At 48.4% G+C, this 22,885-nt stretch overlaps 2 protein-coding genes across 2 annotated transcripts; one reads left to right on the plus strand and one right to left on the minus strand.

Moving 5' to 3' along the window:
* The first annotated feature begins 4,926 nt into the window (after nt 1-4,926).
* Nucleotides 4,927-10,430, plus strand: LOC132649232 (spermatogenesis-associated protein 31E1-like). The gene is made up of 5 exons (XM_060372527.1): nt 4,927-5,037; nt 5,576-5,618; nt 6,139-6,202; nt 6,479-6,741; nt 7,096-10,430. The coding sequence occupies exons 1-5, from the start codon at nt 4,927-4,929 to the stop codon at nt 10,428-10,430; spliced, it is 3,816 nt and encodes a 1,271-aa protein (XP_060228510.1).
* Nucleotides 10,431-12,555: 2,125 nt separating this feature from the next.
* LOC132649233 (spermatogenesis-associated protein 31E1-like) lies at nt 12,556-18,045 on the minus strand. The gene is made up of 5 exons (XM_060372528.1): nt 17,935-18,045; nt 17,356-17,398; nt 16,772-16,835; nt 16,233-16,495; nt 12,556-15,890 (listed from the first exon to the last, which is right to left on the minus strand). The coding sequence occupies exons 1-5, from the start codon at nt 18,043-18,045 to the stop codon at nt 12,556-12,558; spliced, it is 3,816 nt and encodes a 1,271-aa protein (XP_060228511.1).
* Nucleotides 18,046-22,885: the final 4,840 nt, after the last annotated feature.

A 22,885-nucleotide genomic window follows, 5' to 3' on the forward strand; every position in this document is an offset into this window, starting at 1 on the left:
ACTTTCCACCTTCCCACTGTCCTTGCAGTAGGAAATAGAATCTTTCAGAAAGCATATAGGCACCCAGATCAAGTGCCCTACATTGTAGTTTGGAAGGATCTAGTGATTTATCCACCTCCATGGATTAAGCCCTTTCTGACCCCTACTAACAATCCTCCTTCCACAGGCTCTCTGAAAGCAGAGGCAACTGCCCTGGCTCCCTCGCCCCTCCCCCCTTACTCTGTTTTGCAGGATGGGACTCCCATGGAAATAATTTATCCACCCCCTCCATATAGACCTCCTTCCACTCCTCAGCCAGCTCAGGATCCTTTATCCAGGTTGGAACTACCATCTGGCCCAGCACCAAGGACCCAGAGCCTCCAGGCAGCCTCTCCCTCTGGGGAATCAGAGGCAGATTCTAAAAGTTTTGTCTGCCATGGAGGAGCGTGACATATTATTTCAGGAACCTTCAAAAATGTCCCAGATACTACATGAGTCCCAACCACAAATCAAGCCCGTATTGATGATTACTTTCCTTACAGGAGGCCCAATTGGGATTACAACACGGCTTCAGGTAAGGAATGTCTCCTAGTCTACTGCCAGGCTCTGTTGGCAGGTCTCAAGGTAGCCGTGAGATGGCCCACTAATTTGATGTCAAACAAGGAACAGATGAAAGTCCAGCTGCCTTTCTTGAAAGGGCTAGTGAAGGCTTCAGCAGGTATACACATATGGATCTGGAGAAGCCTGAACATATAAGTACGGTTGCTTTGGCCTCCATTAATCAGTCCATTCCAGACATAAAAATGAAATTACAGAGAAGGGAAAAAATAGGACAAATGACACTGCGAGGTTTAGTTGAGGTAGCTGAGAGAGTATACTATAACAGGGGCAGTTCTGAGGAAAAGCAGTTAAAGACAAGAAGGGCGTTGTACTGGGATCTGGCAAAGATCCTACTGGCCAACGATGTTCCAAATCCTAGAGAAAACATTAAAAGAGACCTTAACTAAACTGACATTAGAGACTAGCCCTGACTAGGTGATGCTCCTCCCCTTTGCCCTTTATAGGGTTAAGAATTCCTCTTACCAGCTAGGATTAACTCCCTTTGAGATTATATATGGGATGCCAGTCCCTATAGTACCCAACCTTAGACTGATGCTACTGGACTAATGCTACTGCTGTAGTGAATAAAACAGGTTTTGAGAAATGTTTAAGGCTTCTGTGCAAGCAGGCAGCTCTTAAAGGGTAAGAGCAGCATCTCAGGTAAAAAAAAAAAAAAAAAAAAAAAAAAAAGCTGTAAGCCTGTATAGTCATAAAAATTGGATTCAGCTCCTCCCTTGAAATTAGAGCTAAAGGGAGTAAAAATAAATTTTGTAGTTTTATTTGTTTGTTTTGAATATGTAAGTTTACTATATTCTATATATTTTGATATCTGATTATTGATTATTAAATGTATTAAGACTTTACATAATTTCTGTCCTATCTTAAAAACCATGTATATAAAAATAATAAGGTTTGAAACTCTGTTTATAGAAAATATTAAAACTTCACCTCTATGTGTTTGTATACAAGAACTTTTCTTCCTGGCAGCCAACATCAAAATAATACACTTCGTATTGATTTTAAAAATATGGGGTACAGAGCTAAACAGAGAATTCTCAACAGAGGAATATTGAATGGCTGAAAAACACTTAAAGAAATGCTCAACACCCTTAGTCATCAGGGAAATGCAAATCCAAATGACCCTGAGATTTCACTTACAACCATCAGAATGGCTAAGATCGAAACCTCAAGTGACAACACATGCTGGAGAGGATGTGGAGAAAGGGGAACCCTCCTCCACTGCTGGTGGGAATGAAAACTTGTACAACTACTTTGGAAATCAATCTGGTGCTTTCTCAGACAATTAGGAATAGTGCTTCCTCAAGATCCAGCTATACCACTCCTGCGCATATATCCAAAATATGCTCAAGTACACAAAAAGGACATTTGCTCAAACATGTTCATACCAGCTTTATTTGTAATAGCCAGAACTTGGAAACAACCCAGATGTCCCTAAGTTGAGGAATGGAGACAGAAATTGTGGTATACTCACGTGATGGAATACTATTCAATAATTAAAAACAAGGAAATCATGAAATTCGTAGGCAAATGGTGGGAACTGGAAAAGATCTCCCTGAGTGAGGTATCCCAGAAGCAGGGAGACACACAGAATATATACTCACTTATAAGGGACTTCACATATTCTATGTTGTTTGTGTGCAGGGCCTCTGGGAGAGTAGAGCATTCAGAAGAAAGAGTTTTGATTGATTGTTTATATTCTCCAATAGACTTACAGTGGGGACTCAAGATATTGCCTGGATGGTAAGTGAAGAGGAAAAAGTAGTCTTATGAAATAAGAGTTGAGCTTTATAAATAAGAGACACTGAGGAATTTCAGTATATCCTAAATTTCAATATATAGTAAACCTTTAAAAAACTATTTGATGGATGAGTAACATTATAAAAATGACTCAAAGTTGAATTCTGGTCCAAAACAATTGTGTGTGGCACAAAAGAAGGAGAAGGGAACTGAGGCAGAGTGTTAACTTGAGAAGCATGGAAGATAAACTCAGATGATCTAAAACACTTTAATAACCATCTCGAAACAGAGGAACACAGGATAAACGAGAAGAAATTCTCTAAGATATACTAAGAGTAATTAAAAAAGCTGAAGAAAGTTGTATATTTACTCAGTGTGAAAGTCCAAACAAGACACAACACAAAAAAATATAAATGTTGTAGTTCAAAATAGAATGAAGGATTTCTAAAGTGAATTCTTCAGAGAAAATGTAGAGGTGGGCAGTAAGTACAGGAAAGAGGATCAGCATCAGGGGTCGTTAGGGAAATGCAATCACAACCATGGCATGTCACTTGCAGTCCACCAGGATGCCTGCCACCAACAGGACTCACAATACAGGATCAGAAAGCAGTGCCTGTTAGCACATGGGTGTCTGCTGTAGATGCATGCTGGAAGACTCTCAGAGCTCACTGAAGAGATGCCAGTGAGACTAAGTATTTAACAAACCGTAAACTATTTGGTGAAGTTTTTACACATAACTGTTTTCAACGTCTTTCTTTTTTTTTTTTCTTTTTCTTTTTCTTTTTGTTTTAGTTTGGTGTGGTTTGGATATTGTACTTTTCGAGACAGGGTTTCTCTGTGTACTTAGCCTTGGTTGTCCTGGACTTTGTAGACCAGGCTAGCCTTGAAATCATAAAGATCCACTTACCTCTGTCTTGAGTGCTGGGATGACACGTGTGCATACTGCGTCCAGCTCAACTTCTTTCTTGCCACGTGAGTTGCTGGTTTAGCTGTAAAGAGCAATATTTCAAGCAATATTTCAATAATTAGATAAAAAAATATAAAACACATATGAAGCAAAATGTGCAGCACATGTGTTCACCTTATATACTGCCTGTGAGCATGCAAAGCATTAGCTTGCTGTGAGGAGCTCCTCTCCGTACAGGAGGCATTTCCATGGGATCTGAGAATCCCAGCTCCCATCTTCAGCCCAGCAAGGCAAGTACATGAGCCACTGGAGCAACTCTAAAATTTATATTTACATTTTTGAGGGTCCATTTCATTTCTTTCTGTGTAGCTATCTCGAGCTAGTAAAATAGTAATGATTTCAGGGTTTTCTTTTTTGGTTCTGAGTTTTACATCATACTGAAGACATGTGTGGTTATACTCATCATGTTATGTACAGAGCTATCCCCTTCACAGTTCCTTCAGGAGATCAGGGAGGAGACACATTCTTCCTGCTTTTGTTTGTCTGGAAGGATCTTTCCCTCGCTTTCATTTCTCTCCTTTCTTGTTTTTGTTGTTATTTGTTTTGTTTGTATTGTCTTAGGGGGTTATGTTTTGTTTTTCGAGACAGGGTGTCTCTGTGGAGTCCTGGCTGTCCTGAAACTGGCTCTGTAGACCAGGTTAGCCTCTGCACTCAGAGATCCGCCTGCCTCTGAGTCTTCCATGCTGGGATTAAAGCTGTGAGCCACCACTGCCTGACAGAAGAAAGATCAGTCCTGTGGAGTTTGCTCTCTTGTGTTCGTCTGTCCTTCCAGGGAGGCACGGAGCAACCTCTGCATGAGGCTGTGATGTTCATGCCTGGGTTGTGTGGACCACAAGAGTTGCTTTGGTGCAGAATTGCCTCACTAATACCCTCTTTCTTCCCTTTTGGAAAGGGAGTGTGTATTCTACACCAGTGTGGGCTAAAACATGCAATTTTGCTTTTAATGGGGATACAATTAAGAGGCTGAGTCTCAAAAGAGACTTTGAACTGTGGAAGTGATGAGCCTGTGAAAGACTATGGGGACTTTTGAAGTTTGACTAAGTGTGGTTTGCTTTTGTGATAGGACTATATGCCTATAGACAACCAGAAAGGGAAATGTGGTGGTCTGAGTGAACCTCAAAAGCTCATAGAGTGGAGTGCTTGGTCTCCAGCTGGTGGAACTGTTTAGGAAGAATTAGGAGGTGTGGCCTTTTGAAGGAGGTAGGGCTTAGAGGTGGGGATGGCTTAGAGGTGTCAAAAGCCCATAGAACATGCACAAGCCTCTCTGTGGAGGTAGGGGAGGAAACGAAAATGAACAAAACACTATTTCTGACAGGGTGAGCAGGTGGAATTGAAAGCAGAAACAAGAAAGGCTGTGGAGGACAGAGGGCCTAAAGGATGGAGGCATGATGACCATACATTGTTTTGTCAACTTCTTATATACCCCTCCCGCACGCTCAGGAGCCTTTGTGACAGGGAACCAGGCTCTGTGATGCGAGCCTGGTCCCAGATGCCAACTCCCAGAGAGAACCCCCAGCTTTCAGTTGTCTGAGGACAACTAGGCGATTCAGATGGAGAATCTTCTCTCTCTACTGAAAAGCATGGACACTGCATGGCTGAGTCCCAGCTTCACTACTTGGGCAATGGACATGATCGTTGCCTTTGCTTGTGGACTGGGGCTCTTCCACCTCTTAATGTTCTTCCAATTTACCTCACCCTCACCTCCACCAGAGAAAAAGACCACCACTGCAAAGGTAAGAATGACTAGCCCCAATCCAACAGAGAATAGTCCTCTCTCTCTCCTATTATAGGCTTTCCAAGTCAAATAGGGAGGTGGCTGACAGGTGATCTCAGCAGAGAACACAACCCCATCTGCTTGAGAACAGACAGGTAGGGCAGAGGGAGAGCTGGCACCATGATGTCTGCTCTCAGACCTCCTATGCCAAAGAGAAGCACTGTGTCTCAGTGGTCAGGGACTGTGGTCCTAGGATGGTTAGGAGACTCTGAGGAAAGTTCTGAGCACTGGTTCCTCTGTCCCCCTTTAACATTCATGATTTTATTGGTGAGTTGAGCTGATGTCAAGGGGAAGAGAGATGAGCTCCAGGATGTGAGGGCAGGACTTGAGTCACCTCTGGCCTTGGGACACCTCTGGCAGTTCAGAGCTAAGCCTCTGCCTCCTGAGCAGAAGAACAGTGACCCCATTTGGGTCTTCCAAGTGAAAAGGAATCAGTACATATGTCCCCACATAGCAGAGGAGTGAACAGGGCTGCAGGTACTCTTTGTCTCTGTCAGGTGGTGAAGAGGCAACACAGGAAGAAAAGCAGGACCGTGAAAGGTAGGCTCCTTCCTTCCCCTGGTGAGGTGACCTCATCTCCCCTGCCTCCAATTGGTAACACCAAATGAGTGGCAGAATCCTGGGGAGGCGGCTCCTGGGAAGGAACCACAACTGAAGACACTCCCCAGGTTCTGTGCTTGGAATGAAGCTGTGGAAGGCCAGGACCACGTGCTGCCTGGAGGGGTGCTGTGGGAAGGCATGGGGCCCATCTGCCTGGATTTGGAGGCAAATCAGCTCCACTTCTCCAAGACAGTTTCCTTCTTCAGAGCAGTGGTCCTCCCCTCCCCTCCACAGGAGATTGCGAAGCCCGTGGAGGTCTGTAGAAGCAGAAGTGCCTCGTCCAGGGCATGGCCCTGCCACACGTGTGCTTTGCTCTCAGTGCATTTGGGCATGTGGCCTTGTCCACAGATGCCTTAGCTACCGTTTAATTCTCCATTTCTACCGAAGGAACATTTCATTGCATCTCTGGTAAGATCTCGGCTCCCTCCTCTACCCACCATAACCCGGTCTCCATTTCCAGATTACAGATGCAGCGGCAGGAAGAAAAGGAAGGAGGACAAGTTACTGCTTTCTCTTCTGCAGAAGTGAGAACTCTCCAGGTCTTTCTGGTTCCTCCCTCCTATTGTCTGTCATGAGACCATGCCCCACCAACACCCCAACACATAGGCTTTGGGGAACAGGAGCCCTCTGAATGGGTGGGATATGAGTACAGTCCTAGAGGTCACGATAACAAGGTCTCGTAAAGATCTGGGTGTGGGACAGTGGGTGTGATGAGCCACAAGTGTCCTTTCCTAGTCAGCTGGCCCAGACTCCTGGCCCCATGTGCTCCTGTCTGTTTTCCAATCTCCTGTCTCCTGCAGCATGGTGGGGAAGCTTGTCGACACCGTCAGCTTTTGCCAGCTCTTAAGAGGAGCTTCCTCGGGGGAAGTGTCTAAACCAGAAGCTGCCAATGCCCACCACCCACCTAGGCAGTCCACGGAGGGGTCTGTGGCCACCAATTTGTCCCTAGTGGCCTCCTCGGCTCCTCTCAAGGAACGCCTGCTGCCCGAAGATTCAATCTTGTCACCTGTCCTGTGGAAATCTTTGGCTTCTGTTGAGTCACAGTCATCCCAGTCGTCGATGAGTGCCTCTAGGCCGCCAGAGACCTTGATTCCTGGGAGATGTCATTCACCAGCACCATGTGCACCTTCCCCTCCGTCTTTTCCTCCCGGTCCTGTGCCTTTCGCTGCATCCATGCAAAATCCCTGCAAGCCGCCTCCTCCTCCTCCTCCTCCTCCTCCTGCTCCTCCTCCTGCTCCTCCTCCTCCTCCTCGTCTTCGTCGTCGTCATCGTCGTCGTCATCCTCCTCTTCTGTGTGACTGGAAAGCACCACTGGGCACCTCCCAGAGCACATCTCTGCCAGGTTTGCTCACTCCCATCCCAACCAGCCTTGGTCATTCAAGTAGGCTTGTCCCAGGCCCTTCCTGGTACCCGGTAGCTGTCAAAACCTGGTGCCACTCCAACTTATCACACGGCGAGTCCCCGCAAGAGCATCTTTCTGTCAGCCCCCGAGGGAACGCATTCTGGACAGACCCCACATGCAGGCAGGTAGAGGCCGGAGAACCTTTCTTCATCAAGCCTGATGCCCAGGAGATGCTGGAACTGCAGATTCGCAAGAGGGTCAAGCTAAACATTTGGAAGGGGAAAGGAAAGGAAAGGCCTGACCTTGACCTGAGCTGTCTGAGCATGCAGCACTCCCACGGCGGCCAGCAGCCCACTGTCACCCCTCATCCCTTCTGGAGCAGAGACCGCAAGTCACAGCAGTTTTCAGGTCATCAGCAGCTCTTGTACCAGGATAGCCTAGGCAACGATTTGCAGCAGAAATACAGCCAGCTTTTCTGGGGCCTCCCTTCTCTTCACAGTGAGTCCCTTGTGGCTACCGTCAGCAGGGCAGGCTCCCCACTAGACTCCTCCGCCATCTTGTTCAATGGACTCTCTCCTTACATACGAGTTCACACCAAAGTACCTGGGCAAGTCCGTTCCCTAAAGCCCTTGCTTCAGCACGCGGTCCAGTCCCAACCTTTGACTCCAAACTTATCCTGGTCCCGTTCTCCTCCAGTGGCTGGAATCCAAACCCAGGCTAGTGGCCCATCCTCTATCCCAAAGCTACCATGCAATTCACCTCCAACTGGGAATTGTGAGGCTTCCTGCCCTACACCTTCAAGATCCCAATCTGTCCCACCTGCTGTTCAACACCTAGATTGCCACCTGCTGAAGAAGCACCAAGAAAGTAGGGGCACTTTACCGACCAGGGTTAAAATGTCACGGGAAGCTTTTATTCAACTCACTTCTAACAGCTGGTCCCCCCAGGGCCCGGGATCTGTTCCCCACCTCCCAGGGGAGTTCATTAACCCTGAGCTCCGGGAGCAGCTGGAACAACACTTGAAAAAGAGGTTCACGCAACACCAGGGACAGTGGCCCCACGATATCCCGCCATCCCCGCATCTGATTAAGTCTCAACGCGAACTCCAAGGGACGGGTCTGGCAGAAGGTGATCACGGGACTTTGTGTCCTCCAGCCCGGGCAGATGAAAGCAGCCGGCACCTACAGGGCGTCTCCTCACAGGGCCCAGAGATGTGTAAGACGTGGCGGGACCCCTGCAAGGATCTGACAGACTGCCAAGGAAGATCTCGGAAAGATCTGCACAGCATCCCAGAGGGTTCCCTGGGGCAAGTTCAAGACACCATCTCCGAGACGGAGATGGAGAGTTGCTGTGTGAAACACCCAAGAAGCGACTCACAAAGCCCCCAGCCAGTGAGGCCAGGGAAGAACCAGCTGGAGGGAGTACTGAAAAACCACTTAGGCAGCAACCGGAGGCAAGCCAGGGAGAGCAAGGTGCCTGCGGGCACTTGTCACGGAATTCCTATAAACCGTGCATTGGTCCCTCCCGAAAACTCAGAGACACGTACGGGAACTGAGCAGAAACCATCCTTGAATGGTCAGGCCACCCGCAAGAATACTTGGGATGGGCTTTCCTTCCTAGATCCTGGCACTCAGAAGGTGCTGGAAACACATCTCACAAGACGCCTGGTGAGGCACAGGTGGAGCCTGCCCCTCAGAGGCCTCAAGACCATCCATGTTTTCAACATGACCAAGGCTGTAGCTTTGCCGTTTCCACAGGCCCGGCCTCATCCTTTGACATGCTGGGACTCTACAGAGGACTCCATTGACCAAACGGGCATCGTCCTGGGAGAATCTCTTCAGAAAGACCCAGAAGAGGAAGTGACAACAAAAACAGACTTTAGTAGGCAGGCCTCTCCCACTGTGCAGCCTGAATTCCTCACAGGGACTACACCTGCTGACAACCATGGGTCCTCTGAGGCCCCTTCCACTGTCCAGGACAGTGAGGCTTTTCTGTCCACACAACACAGCCTTGTGGGCAGAGGCTGGCACAGTGATGTGGTTCGTGGTCCTCGGACACGCAACCCAGAGAAAAGCCCAACCCTAGTCCAGGCTGGTTGTGAGTCACAGGAGAGCCAGGGTGCAGCTTTAAGACCTCTCCGCCAAGAGGTGCCAGTTCCAGAGAGCAGTGTGGCATCCCAGTCACCCAGCACCAGAGGTAGCACAGACCTGGAGGAGGCAGAAGACGGGGAGTCCTGTGAGTGGGCGCTCAATATGGCGAACTGTCAACCTCACAGTGAAAGTCTGAGGGACTTAGAATCTCTTCTGACCACCGAAAGTCAGTCCTCTTTTAGGACTCTTTTTCAGGATCCAGAAGATTCAGGCCTGAGCACACCTCACCACTCGGCCACTGCTGTGGTCTTGCAGGACTGTGCCACTGGCACGTTCTCCCATGTCTGTGTCCCCGAGGTCCTGCTTGCTGCAGATATCCTGGCCCCCACGTCTTCCCAGTCCAGCTTCAGGACTACCAGGAAATCATGCTCCTGGGACAAGCACCCTTTCTTGTCACCAGAAGGGAACGCTGCCAATATCCTCAAATTCCAGAAACCATGGATTAGCCATATCTTTGGTCCAACTCACGTGAAAGAGGACTACAGAGGAGCTGCGCCAACCTACATGGTCAATACTCAGTACAAAAAGTTTGGGGACAGGATAAAAAAAATGATAAAAATGTTGACTCCCGAAAACAAAGTGCGGGAGAACTCCCTGCAAAACGTCAGGGCCTCATCACCCACTCCTCAAAGTCGAGGGCCAGTGAAGAGCAGAGTGGCTGAGGCTCAGGACCTCATGACCACTGTTGGATGGATTCCAGGAGAGAAACTGGGGGGTGGCCATGCCGGTACTCCCTCAAAGAAAAGTGTGCGCAATCACCCACCCCAGGCTCCACCGGGGAGGCATGTGTGCTACCGCATGAGTTTTAATGCTGAAACAGACAGGGCACAAGGAAACCCGAGCTGTGTTCACCACGGCAATTGGAGGGTGTACAACCAGCCTACAGCACAAGGAAGCCTTACCTGTGTTCACCATGGCAATGGGAGTGTACACAACCAGCCTTTCACAGCACAAGGGAACCCAAGCTGTGTTCACCATGCCAATCGGTGGGTATACAACCAGCCTTTCACAGCACAAGGAAATCCTAGCTGTGTTCACCAACCAAGTCCCCAGGTTCACAGCCAGCCTTCCATGGACAAATGGATGTACTGTAACAATCAGAGGCAGCTGTCCAGAGAGGCTGTGGACCAAGCCAGTCCTTATCAGCACAGGGTCCAGTTACCACGGGCCCCAGGAAACCCTGTCTACTGTCCTCGACACTGTCCTTGCAGAAGTGTGCCATGTGGGAAAGCAAAGGGCACACCTACCCTGGTCAAATAGTTTCTTCATTAAAAACATTTTTTTTCCTTTAAAATTAAAACATGGTCTCTGAGTCCCGTTTTCTACCTCTTCTGATAACTGTCTTCTTTGCCCTCCTGAGTAAGGATTGTTCATATTACTGAAGGGAGTCCTCCTTGCTTAGCTTTAGGTGTACAGATTTTAGTATGTATATCTCATATGTCTAATAGGAACTTATGAGTATATAGCATTACGTGTCTTTCTGCTTCTGGGATACCCCACTCAGGATGATCTTTAGTAGGTTCCACTATTTGAAGACAAATAGTGGATGGGTGTACAGAGAGCCCAGCACCTTCACCAGTCACAAAGAAGGCACAGGAAGGTGTCACACTAAGAGCCTGCAGTCAGGCTCTGATTCCTAGGCAGGAGGCAGGGAAAGAGATGAGGGGCAGGATGTTTGTCCACCAATATCTCCTGTTGTAAACCCGCCTCCCAGCAGGAAACCCTGGCGCATAAACTCCATTAGCTGGGCATTCTCAGTTATTGTATAGCAGTGTCCTCAGCACTGTACCATTCCTTCCAGGAGGGGCAAAGTGAACAGACCTCACATGTCTGGGAAAGCTCTTCCCCAGCTTTCTATAATGACTGTGGGAGAGACTTCAGCAGCTGAGCACAGGGGAGGAAATACTTGGACTTGTGCAGCTGTTTGCAAGGGATGCGAGAGCTCCAGGGATGCAGTCCAGGGAACTGTCATTGTAGTGGGGTGGGCTTTTCAGTGATGCAGCTGCCTTTAAGTCAGTTTTCCCAAAAGTGCCTCCTCACCCCTCCTCCTGCTAGTAACTGTTGGGATCCCTAAACAGGCATCTCTATGGCCAGCCCCAAGGGACCTGACAAACCAGATATCAGGCATCTGTGAAGCCACCTATGGACCACCTGCGCATGCTCTGGGTCACCCTATAAGGAACTGGTAGCTCCTCCTCTTTCCTTCCTGCTGCGTCAAGACATGGTCTCTGCGACCTCTTTCCCTTCCCTAATAAACCTCCCACGTGGAGCCGTTGGTGTGGCGCCGAGTAACCCTCATCCCACATGATTTCTGACGATTTCTAACTGTAACCTCGATACAAACTGGTTCACCTGTAAGACCTGGGGTCTCACAGCTCAGGAGTTCAATCGTGCCCTTCCCAGAAACTCCCCCAGACCAAGACTCGTTGCAAAAGCAAGAGGTTTATTAACCATTGTACAACGGGGTCACCCCTGCCGGTCAGCAAAGAGTGGCCCCAGGAGACAAAGGCCTTTAGGTTTTTAAAAGAAAAATTGCGGGAGATTTGAAGTTCTAGTTTTGGCGATTTAGGATTGGATGAGGAAGCTATAAAGTAAGATAATTGGTTAGTCTTAGGTGCTCAAGCTTGGCCAGTCCTGCCAAGTGTGGATGCAGCTGCAATTGAAGGTGGGGGTGGTTAGCTCATCCTTGAAGATTAGGGCTGCGGGCTCTTGGCTGGAGGTCAAAAGCTACTCAGAAGAAGTCTAGGTTTGTTGCTAAGAAACACTACCTCAAGGACAAGGGTCTGGTTGTTCTTTTGCTGAGTGAAGGTCATTGCTTGATTGCCCTTTTTTTATATCTGTCCTCACAGATAGGGTCACATTCCTTCACTCTCTGGAAAGGTACCAAGAGGCTTTAGCTTAACCTGGACCTAAAACTCAAAACTATAAGGCTTTAGAAGACATATAGGTTACAAAGTTAGCCTAACCCTTTCACACCTTAGCTGGGCTTTGGTGTACCTGTTAGGTTGGTCTGTGGTTGGTTTGTGTCTCCTAGGAAAAACTTGGTGCACAGTCATAAATTTTAGAGTGTGTCTACCCTCTAGTGAGGAGCAGCATCTCATGTACCAGGTTTTAGACATCTACTCAACTGGGGTCAGTGATGCTTTTTTATGTTTCTCACTTCATTGAGGACAAGATCTGAACTCAAGGCAGATGAATACTTTGTAAACATAATATTCACCACAAGAATCAAATATGCTACCAGTCACCTAGAAGTGTGTCAGTCTCATACTTCCTCACAACACACACTCAGAGGCAAACAGGACAGTTATCAGAAGAGGTAGAAAACGGGACTCAGAGACCATGTTTTAATTTTAAAGGAAAAAAAATGTTTTTAATGAAGAAACTATTTGACCAGGGTAGGTGTGCCCTTTGCTTTCCCACATGGCACACTTCTGCAAGGACAGTGTCGAGGACAGTAGACAGGGTTTCCTGGGGCCCGTGGTAACTGGACCCTGTGCTGATAAGGACTGGCTTGGTCCACAGCCTCTCTGGACAGCTGCCTCTGATTGTTACAGTACATCCATTTGTCCATGGAAGGCTGGCTGTGAACCTGGGGACTTGGTTGGTGAACACAGCTAGGATTTCCTTGTGCTGTGAAAGGCTGGTTGTATACCCACCGATTGGCATGGTGAACACAGCTTGGGTTCCCTTGTGCTGTGAAAGGCTGGTTGTGTACACTCCCATTGCCATGGTGAACACAGGTAAGGCTTCCTTGTGCTGTAGGCTGGTTGTACACCCTCCAATTGCCGTGGTGAACACAGCTCGGGTTTCCTTGTGCCCTGTCTGTTTCAGCATTAAAACTCATGCGGTAGCACACATGCCTCCCCGGTGGAGCCTGGGGTGGGTGATTGCGCACACTTTTCTTTGAGGGAGTACCGGCATGGCCACCCCCCAGTTTCTCTCCTGGAATCCATCCAACAGTGGTCATGAGGTCCTGAGCCTCAGCCACTCTGCTCTTCACTGGCCCTCGACTTTGAGGAGTGGGTGATGAGGCCCTGACGTTTTGCAGGGAGTTCTCCCGCACTTTGTTTTCGGGAGTCAACATTTTTATCATTTTTTTTATCCTGTCCCCAAACTTTTTGTACTGAGTATTGACCATGTAGGTTGGCGCAGCTCCTCTGTAGTCCTCTTTCACGTGAGTTGGACCAAAGATATGGCTAATCCATGGTTTCTGGAATTTGAGGATATTGGCAGCGTTCCCTTCTGGTGACAAGAAAGGGTGCTTGTCCCAGGAGCATGATTTCCTGGTAGTCCTGAAGCTGGACTGGGAAGACGTGGGGGCCAGGATATCTGCAGCAAGCAGGACCTCGGGGACACAGACATGGGAGAACGTGCCAGTGGCACAGTCCTGCAAGACCACAGCAGTGGCCGAGTGGTGAGGTGTGCTCAGGCCTGAATCTTCTGGATCCTGAAAAAGAGTCCTAAAAGAGGACTGACTTTCGGTGGTCAGAAGAGATTCTAAGTCCCTCAGACTTTCACTGTGAGGTTGACAGTTCGCCATATTGAGCGCCCACTCACAGGACTCCCCGTCTTCTGCCTCCTCCAGGTCTGTGCTACCTCTGGTGCTGGGTGACTGGGATGCCACACTGCTCTCTGGAACTGGCACCTCTTGGCGGAGAGGTCTTAAAGCTGCACCCTGGCTCTCCTGTGACTCACAACCAGCCTGGACTAGGGTTGGGCTTTTCTCTGGGTTGCGTGTCCGAGGACCACGAACCACATCACTGTGCCAGCCTCTGCCCACAAGGCTGTGTTGTGTGGACAGAAAAGCCTCACTGTCCTGGACAGTGGAAGGGGCCTCAGAGGACCCATGGTTGTCAGCAGGTGTAGTCCCTGTGAGGAATTCAGGCTGCACAGTGGGAGAGGCCTGCCTACTAAAGTCTGTTTTTGTTGTCACTTCCTCTTCTGGGTCTTTCTGAAGAGATTCTCCCAGGACGATGCCCGTTTGGTCAATGGAGTCCTCTGTAGAGTCCCAGCATGTCAAAGGATGAGGCCGGGCCTGTGGAAACGGCAAAGCTACAGCCTTGGTCATGTTGAAAACATGGATGGTCTTGAGGCCTCTGAGGGGCAGGCTCCACCTGTGCCTCACCAGGCGTCTTGTGAGATGTGTTTCCAGCACCTTCTGAGTGCCAGGATCTAGGAAGGAAAGCCCATCCCAAGTATTCTTGCGGGTGGCCTGACCATTCAAGGATGGTTTCTGCTCAGTTCCCGTACGTGTCTCTGAGTTTTCGGGAGGGACCAATGCACGGTTTATAGGAATTCCGTGACAAGTGCCCGCAGGCACCTTGCTCTCCCTGGCTTGCCTCCGGTTGCTGCCTAAGTGGTTTTTCAGTACTCCCTCCAGCTGGTTCTTCCCTGGCCTCACTGGCTGGGGGCTTTGTGAGTCGCTTCTTGGGTGTTTCACACAGCAACTCTCCATCTCCGTCTCGGAGATGGTGTCTTGAACTTGCCCCAGGGAACCCTCTGGGATGCTGTGCAGATCTTTCCGAGATCTTCCTTGGCAGTCTGTCAGATCCTTGCAGGGGTCCCGCCACGTCTTACACATCTCTGGGCCCTGTGAGGAGACGCCCTGTAGGTGCCGGCTGCTTTCATCTGCCCGGGCTGGAGGACACAAAGTCCCGTGATCACCTTCTGCCAGACCCGTCCCTTGGAGTTCGCGTTGAGACTTAATCAGATGCGGGGATGGCGGGATATCGTGGGGCCACTGTCCCTGGTGTTGCGTGAACCTCTTTTTCAAGTGTTGTTCCAGCTGCTCCCGGAGCTCAGGGTTAATGAACTCCCCTGGGAGGTGGGGAACAGATCCCGGGCCCTGGGGGGACCAGCTGTTAGAAGTGAGTTGAATAAAAGCTTCCCGTGACATTTTAACCCTGGTCGGTAAAGTGCCCCTACTTTCTTGGTGCTTCTTCAGCAGGTGGCAATCTAGGTGTTGAACAGCAGGTGGGACAGATTGGGATCTTGAAGGTGTAGGGCAGGAAGCCTCACAATTCCCAGTTGGAGGTGAATTGCATGGTAGCTTTGGGATAGAGGATGGGCCACTAGCCTGGGTTTGGATTCCAGCCACTGGAGGAGAACGGGACCAGGATAAGTTTGGAGTCAAAGGTTGGGACTGGACCGCGTGCTGAAGCAAGGGCTTTAGGGAACGGACTTGCCCAGGTACTTTGGTGTGAACTCGTATGTAAGGAGAGAGTCCATTGAACAAGATGGCGGAGGAGTCTAGTGGGGAGCCTGCCCTGCTGACGGTAGCCACAAGGGACTCACTGTGAAGAGAAGGGAGGCCCCAGAAAAGCTGGCTGTATTTCTGCTGCAAATCGTTGCCTAGGCTATCCTGGTACAAGAGCTGCTGATGACCTGAAAACTGCTGTGACTTGCGGTCTCTGCTCCAGAAGGGATGAGGGGTGACAGTGGGCTGCTGGCCGCCGTGGGAGTGCTGCATGCTCAGACAGCTCAGGTCAAGGTCAGGCCTTTCCTTTCCTTTCCCCTTCCAAATGTTTAGCTTGACCCTCTTGCGAATCTGCAGTTCCAGCATCTCCTGGGCATCAGGCTTGATGAAGAAAGGTTCTCCGGCCTCTACCTGCCTGCATGTGGGGTCTGTCCAGAATGCGTTCCCTCGGGGGCTGACAGAAAGATGCTCTTGCGGGGACTCGCCGTGTGATAAGTTGGAGTGGCACCAGGTTTTGACAGCTACCGGGTACCAGGAAGGGCCTGGGACAAGCCTACTTGAATGACCAAGGCTGGTTGGGATGGGAGTGAGCAAACCTGGCAGAGATGTGCTCTGGGAGGTGCCCAGTGGTGCTTTCCAGTCACACAGAAGAGGAGGATGACGACGATGATGACGACGACGAAGACGAGGAGGAGGAGGAGGAGCAGGAGGAGGAGCAGGAGGAGGAGGAGGCGGCTTGCAGGGATTTTGCATGGATGCAGCGAAAGGCACAGGACCGGGAGGAAAAGACGGAGGGGAAGGTGCACATGGCGCTGGTGAATGACATCTCCCAGGAATCAAGGTCTCTGGCGGCCTAGAGGCACTCATCGACGACTGGGATGACTGTGACTCAACAGAAGCCAAAGATTTCCACAGGACAGGTGACAAGATTGAATCTTCGGGCAGCAGGCGTTCCTTGAGAGGAGCCGAGGAGGCCACTAGGGACAAATTGGTGGCCACAGACCCCTCCGTGGACTGCCTAGGTGGGTGGTGGGCATTGGCAGCTTCTGGTTTAGACACTTCCCCCGAGGAAGCTCCTCTTAAGAGCTGGCAAAAGCTGACGGTGTCGACAAGCTTCCCCACCATGCTGCAGGAGACAGGAGATTGGAAAACAGACAGGAGCACATGGGGCCAGGAGTCTGGGCCAGCTGACTAGGAAAGGACACTTGTGGCTCATCACACCCACTGTCCCACACCCAGATCTTTACGAGACCTTGTTATCGTGACCTCTAGGACTGTACTCATATCCCACCCATTCAGAGGGCTCCTGTTCCCCAAAGCCTATGTGCTGGGGTGTTGGTGGGGCATGGTCTCATGACAGACAATAGGAGGGAGGAACCAGAAAGACCTGGAGAGTTCTCACTTCTGCAGAAGAGAAAGCAGTAACTTGTCCTCCTTCCTTTTCTTCCTGCCGCTGCATCTGTAATCTGGAAATGGAGACCGGGTTATGGTGGGTAGAGGAGGGAGCCGAGATCTTACCAGAGATGCAATGAAATGTTCCTTCGGTAGAAATGGAGAATTAAACGGTAGCTAAGGCATCTGTGGACAAGGCCACATGCCCAAATGCACTGAGAGCAAAGCACACGTGTGGCAGGGCCATGCCCTGGACGAGGCACTTCTGCTTCTACAGACCTCCACGGGCTTCGCAATCTCCTGTGGAGGGGAGGGGAGGACCACTGCTCTGAAGAAGGAAACTGTCTTGGAGAAGTGGAGCTGATTTGCCTCCAAATCCAGGCAGATGGGCCCCATGCCTTCCCACAGCACCCCTCCAGGCAGCACGTGGTCCTGGCCTTCCACAGCTTCATTCCAAGCACAGAACCTGGGGAGTGTCTTCAGTTGTGGTTCCTTCCCAGGAGCCGCCTCCCCAGGATTCTGCCACTCATTTGGTGTTACCAATTGGAGGCAGGGGAGATGAGGTCACCTCACCAGGGGAAGGAAGGAGCCTACCTTTCACGGTCCTGCTTTTCTTCCTGTGTTGCCTCTTCACCACCTGACAGAGACAAAGAGTACCTGCAGCCCTGTTCACTCCTCTGCTATGTGGGGACATATGTACTGATTCCTTTTCACTTGGAAGACCCAAATGGGGTCACTGTTCTTCTGCTCAGGAGGCAGAGGCTTAGCTCTGAACTGCCAGGTGTCCCAAGGCCAGAGGTGACTCAAGTCCTGCCCTCACATCCTGGAGCTCATCTCTCTTCCCCTTGACATCAGCTCAACTCACCAATAAAATCATGAATGTTAAAGGGGGACAGAGGAACCAGTGCTCAGAACTTTCCTCAGAGTCTCCTAACCATCCTAGGACCACAGTCCCTGACCACTGAGACACAGTGCTTCTCTTTGGCATAGGAGGTCTGAGAGCAGACATCATGGTGCCAGCTCTCCCTCTGCCCTACCTGTCTGTTCTCAAGCAGATGGGGTTGTGTTCTCTGCTGAGATCACCTGTCAGCCACCTCCCTATTTGACTTGGAAAGCCTATAATAGGAGAGAGAGAGGACTATTCTCTGTTGGATTGGGGCTAGTCATTCTTACCTTTGCAGTGGTGGTCTTTTTCTCTGGTGGAGGTGAGGGTGAGGTAAATTGGAAGAACATTAAGAGGTGGAAGAGCCCCAGTCCACAAGCAAAGGCAACGATCATGTCCATTGCCCAAGTAGTGAAGCTGGGACTCAGCCATGCAGTGTCCATGCTTTTCAGTAGAGAGAGAAGATTCTCCATCTGAATCGCCTAGTTGTCCTCAGACAACTGAAAGCTGGGGGTTCTCTCTGGGAGTTGGCATCTGGGACCAGGCTCGCATCACAGACCCTGGTGCCCTGTCACAAAGGGCTCCTGAGTGTGGGGGAGGGGCATAGAAAAGTTGACAAAACAATGTATGGTCATCATACCTTCATCCTTTAGGCCCTCTGTCCTCCACAGCCTTTCTTGTTTCTGCTTTCAATTCCACCTGCTCACCCTGTCAGAAATAGTGTTTTGTTCATTTTCGTTTCCTCCCCTACCTCCACAGAGAGGCTTGTGCATGTTCTATGGGCTTTTGACACCTCTAAGCCATCCCCACCTCTAAGCCCTACCTCCTTCAAAAGGCCACACCTCCTAATTCTTCCTAAACAGTTCCACCAGCTGGAGACCAAGCACTCCACTCTATGAGCTTTTGAGGTTCACTCAGACCACCACATTTCCCTTTCTGGTTGTCTATAGGCATATAGTCCTATCACAAAAGCAAACCACACTTAGTCAAACTTCAAAAGTCCCCATAGTCTTTCACAGGCTCATCACTTCCACAGTTCAAAGTCTCTTTTGAGACTCAGCCTCTTAATTGTATCCCCATTAAAAGCAAAATTGCATGTTTTAGCCCACACTGGTGTAGAATACACACTCCCTTTCCAAAAGGGAAGAAAGAGGGTATTAGTGAGGCAATTCTGCACCAAAGCAACTCTTGTGGTCCACACAACCCAGGCATGAACATCACAGCCTCATGCAGAGGTTGCTCCGTGCCTCCCTGGAAGGACAGACGAACACAAGAGAGCAAACTCCACAGGACTGATCTTTCTTCTGTCAGGCAGTGGTGGCTCACAGCTTTAATCCCAGCATGGAAGACTCAGAGGCAGGCGGATCTCTGAGTGCAGAGGCTAACCTGGTCTACAGAGCCAGTTTCAGGACAGCCAGGACTCCACAGAGACACCCTGTCTCGAAAAACAAAACATAACCCCCTAAGACAATACAAACAAAACAAATAACAACAAAAACAAGAAAGGAGAGAAATGAAAGCGAGGGAAAGATCCTTCCAGACAAACAAAAGCAGGAAGAATGTGTCTCCTCCCTGATCTCCTGAAGGAACTGTGAAGGGGATAGCTCTGTACATAACATGATGAGTATAACCACACATGTCTTCAGTATGATGTAAAACTCAGAACCAAAAAAGAAAACCCTGAAATCATTACTATTTTACTAGCTCGAGATAGCTACACAGAAAGAAATGAAATGGACCCTCAAAAATGTAAATATAAATTTTAGAGTTGCTCCAGTGGCTCATGTACTTGCCTTGCTGGGCTGAAGATGGGAGCTGGGATTCTCAGATCCCATGGAAATGCCTCCTGTACGGAGAGGAGCTCCTCACAGCAAGCTAATGCTTTGCATGCTCACAGGCAGTATATAAGGTGAACACATGTGCTGCACATTTTGCTTCATATGTGTTTTATATTTTTTTATCTAATTATTGAAATATTGCTTGAAATATTGCTCTTTACAGCTAAACCAGCAACTCACGTGGCAAGAAAGAAGTTGAGCTGGACGCAGTATGCACACGTGTCATCCCAGCACTCAAGACAGAGGTAAGTGGATCTTTATGATTTCAAGGCTAGCCTGGTCTACAAAGTCCAGGACAACCAAGGCTAAGTACACAGAGAAACCCTGTCTCGAAAAGTACAATATCCAAACCACACCAAACTAAAACAAAAAGCAAAAGAAAAAGAAAAAAAAAAGAAAGACGTTGAAAACAGTTATGTGTAAAAACTTCACCAAATAGTTTACGGTTTGTTAAATACTTAGTCTCACTGGCATCTCTTCAGTGAGCTCTGAGAGTCTTCCAGCATGCATCTACAGCAGACACCCGTGTGCTAACAGGCACTGCTTTCTGATCCTGTATTGTGAGTCCTGTTGGTGGCAGGCATCCTGGTGGACTGCAAGTGACATGCCATGGTTGTGATTGCATTTCCCTAACGACCCCTGATGCTGATCCTCTTTCCTGTACTTATTGCCCACCTCTACATTTTCTCTGAAGAATTCACTTTGGAAACCCTTCATTCTATTTTGAACTACAACATTTATCTTGTTTGTGTTGTGTCTTGTTTGGACTTTCACACTGAGTAAATATACAACTTTGTTCAGCTTTTTTAATTACTCTTAGTATATCTTAGAGAATTTCTCCTCGTTTATCCTGTGTTCCTCTGTTTCGAGATGGTTATTAAAGTGTTTTAGATCATCTGAGTTTATCTTCCATGCTTCTCAAGTTAACACTCTGCCTCAGTTCCCTTCTCCTTCTTTTGTGCCACACACAATTGTTTTGGACCAGAATTCAACTTTGAGTCATTTTTATAATGTTATTCATCCATCAAAAAAGCTGGGGGTTCTCTCTGGGAGTTGGCATCTGGGACCAGGCTCGCATCACAGAGCCTGGTTCCCTGTCACAAAGGGCTCCTGAGCGTGGGGGAGGGGCATAGAAAAAGTTGACAAAACAATGTATGGTCATCATACCTTCATCCTTTAGGCCCTCTGTCCTCCACAGCCTTTCTTGTTTCTGCTTTCAATTCCACCTCCTCACCTTGTCAGAAATAGTGTTTTGTTCATTTTTGTTTCCTCCCCTACCTCCACAGAGAGGCTTGTCTGTGTTCCCTTGTCTGTGTTGTAGTTCAAAATGACACTTCAAAGCCATGCCCAGTGACATACCTCCTCAAAAGGTCACTTTCGTAGCTCAAAGTCACAAAGTGAGCCAGTTCCTCAAAACAAAGAAATAATCATGAAATAACAACAAAAACACCCCCAGAATGGTCAAGCCTGTGGCAGAAGTACCCCACCTCTTGTACTAAATTCTGTCTTAGTTACTTTCTATTGCTGTGAAAGTAATAGAAACCATGACCAAGGCAACTTATTAAAAAAAGCATTTAATTTGTGGGTCAATAGTTTCAGAGTGTTAGCCCACAATCATTGAGGAGGGGAACATGGCAGCAAGCAAGCAATATGGCACTGAAATGGTAGCTGAGAGCTTACTCTTTTACAAACAAAAGGGGGACAAAGGAGAGAAGGGACAGGAGAGAAGAGAGACAATATGAGAGGAGAGGAGAGAGAGAGAGATGGGAGTTGTGTGGGCTTTTGAAACCCCAAAGCCCACCCCCAATGACACACTTCCTTCCACAAGGCCATACCTCCTAACCCTTCCCAGACTGTTTCAAATGGAAACTAAGCATTCAAATACATGAGCCTACAATGGTGAAATTTTGTACCCTGAGTCTACATAGCAAGGAGGAAAGAGCTGGCATCTTCATAATGCTGAGTCTTTTCATCTGTGAACCAGTTTCTCATTTATTTAAGTCTTTAATTCCAGGGTCACTATATTGTTGCATTTTTCCTCAAATAGATGTTGTATGTGTTTTTTGATTTTTTTATTTGAATGCTTAATTTGGGGCTAATAGGATTTTTCATTTCAATTTCTTTCATGTATTCATAAAAGGAACAGATTGCTTTTATATATTATTCTTAAACCTTGAAACATTTGTATGGCCACCTTACTCTTCAGATAGTTTTCTTGTTGAGTCTGTCAGAGTTTCTGGCTGGAAAACTTGTCTGCAGGACAGAAAACTTCTCTCCAAATCTGTGGGTTCCAGTGTGATGTTTAAGGAACATTTTTTATTATTTATATAAGAAAACTCTTTGTTTCTACCGTTCTGGTGATGTTATCTGTCAGCATTGCCCTTTGTCAAAGTGAGGAATTTAGCTTCCGTTTCTAAACTTCGGAGTGCTTATAGCACAAACAGGTATTTACATTTCCTGAATCTTCTGGCATGACCAGATTTCCTGTTTGTTGGGTATTCTAGTTTCATTTCTGTGGCTGTGATAAAATACCTTGCAAAATCCATTTAGGAGACAATGGGGTTTTTCTTGTATTACAATTCTAGATTAAAGACCTTCATTGTGAAGAAGTAAGGGGCAGAATTTCAAACAGCTAATTGCATCACATTGTTAGTCGAGAGCAGAGAGAAATGGATGCATTCAGCTGCCTGCTTGCTTGCTCTAGCTTTCTCATATAGACATCAGGACTCCTTGCCCAGGAAATGGTGCTACTGACAAGGATCTGGGTTTTCTCACTTGATTAGCAATCCAGACAATGGCCCCAGATGACAATGTGATCTAGGTAACCCTTCAACACAGACTACCTTGTGAAGTGACTCTAGGCCAGTAGTTCTCAACCTACCTAACGCTGTGACCCTTTAAGGTAGTTCCTCATGTTGCGGTGACCACCAACCACAAAACTTTTTTCGGTGCTACTTCATTATTCTAATTTTGCTACAGTTAAGAATCATAGTAGGAATGCCTATGTTTTCTGATGGTCATAGGCAATTCCTGTGGGAGGGTCATTAGACCCCAGAGGGCTGAGGACCCACTTCTTTAGACTGTGAGTTGACAGTTAAAACTAGCCATCACAGGCAGGCACATTCAGCTCAGTTCCAGCTCGGGAGTCTCTGAGTCTTGTTTCTGAAGTGCATGGTGTCCTTCTCCTTCTCCCTCTGTGGGAGTGGCCTCTGTGGGCTACAGCAATAGGCTGTATGTGTTGGGAGTCTCTTGGACAACCTTCACAGCAACTCAAAGAGGGCTTCTCAGGTCTCATACTGGGATTTTTGTTAGATGGTCTTAGGCTCTTGGAGGGAGCCCCATTGGCCCAAATGAAAAAAGCCCATTACAACCTATGTGTATATTTATATACAGAATTACATTT

This window comes from Meriones unguiculatus, chromosome 19 (genome assembly GCF_030254825.1).
Source record: "Meriones unguiculatus strain TT.TT164.6M chromosome 19, Bangor_MerUng_6.1, whole genome shotgun sequence".
NCBI classification, from domain to species: Eukaryota; Metazoa; Chordata; class Mammalia; order Rodentia; family Muridae; genus Meriones; species Meriones unguiculatus.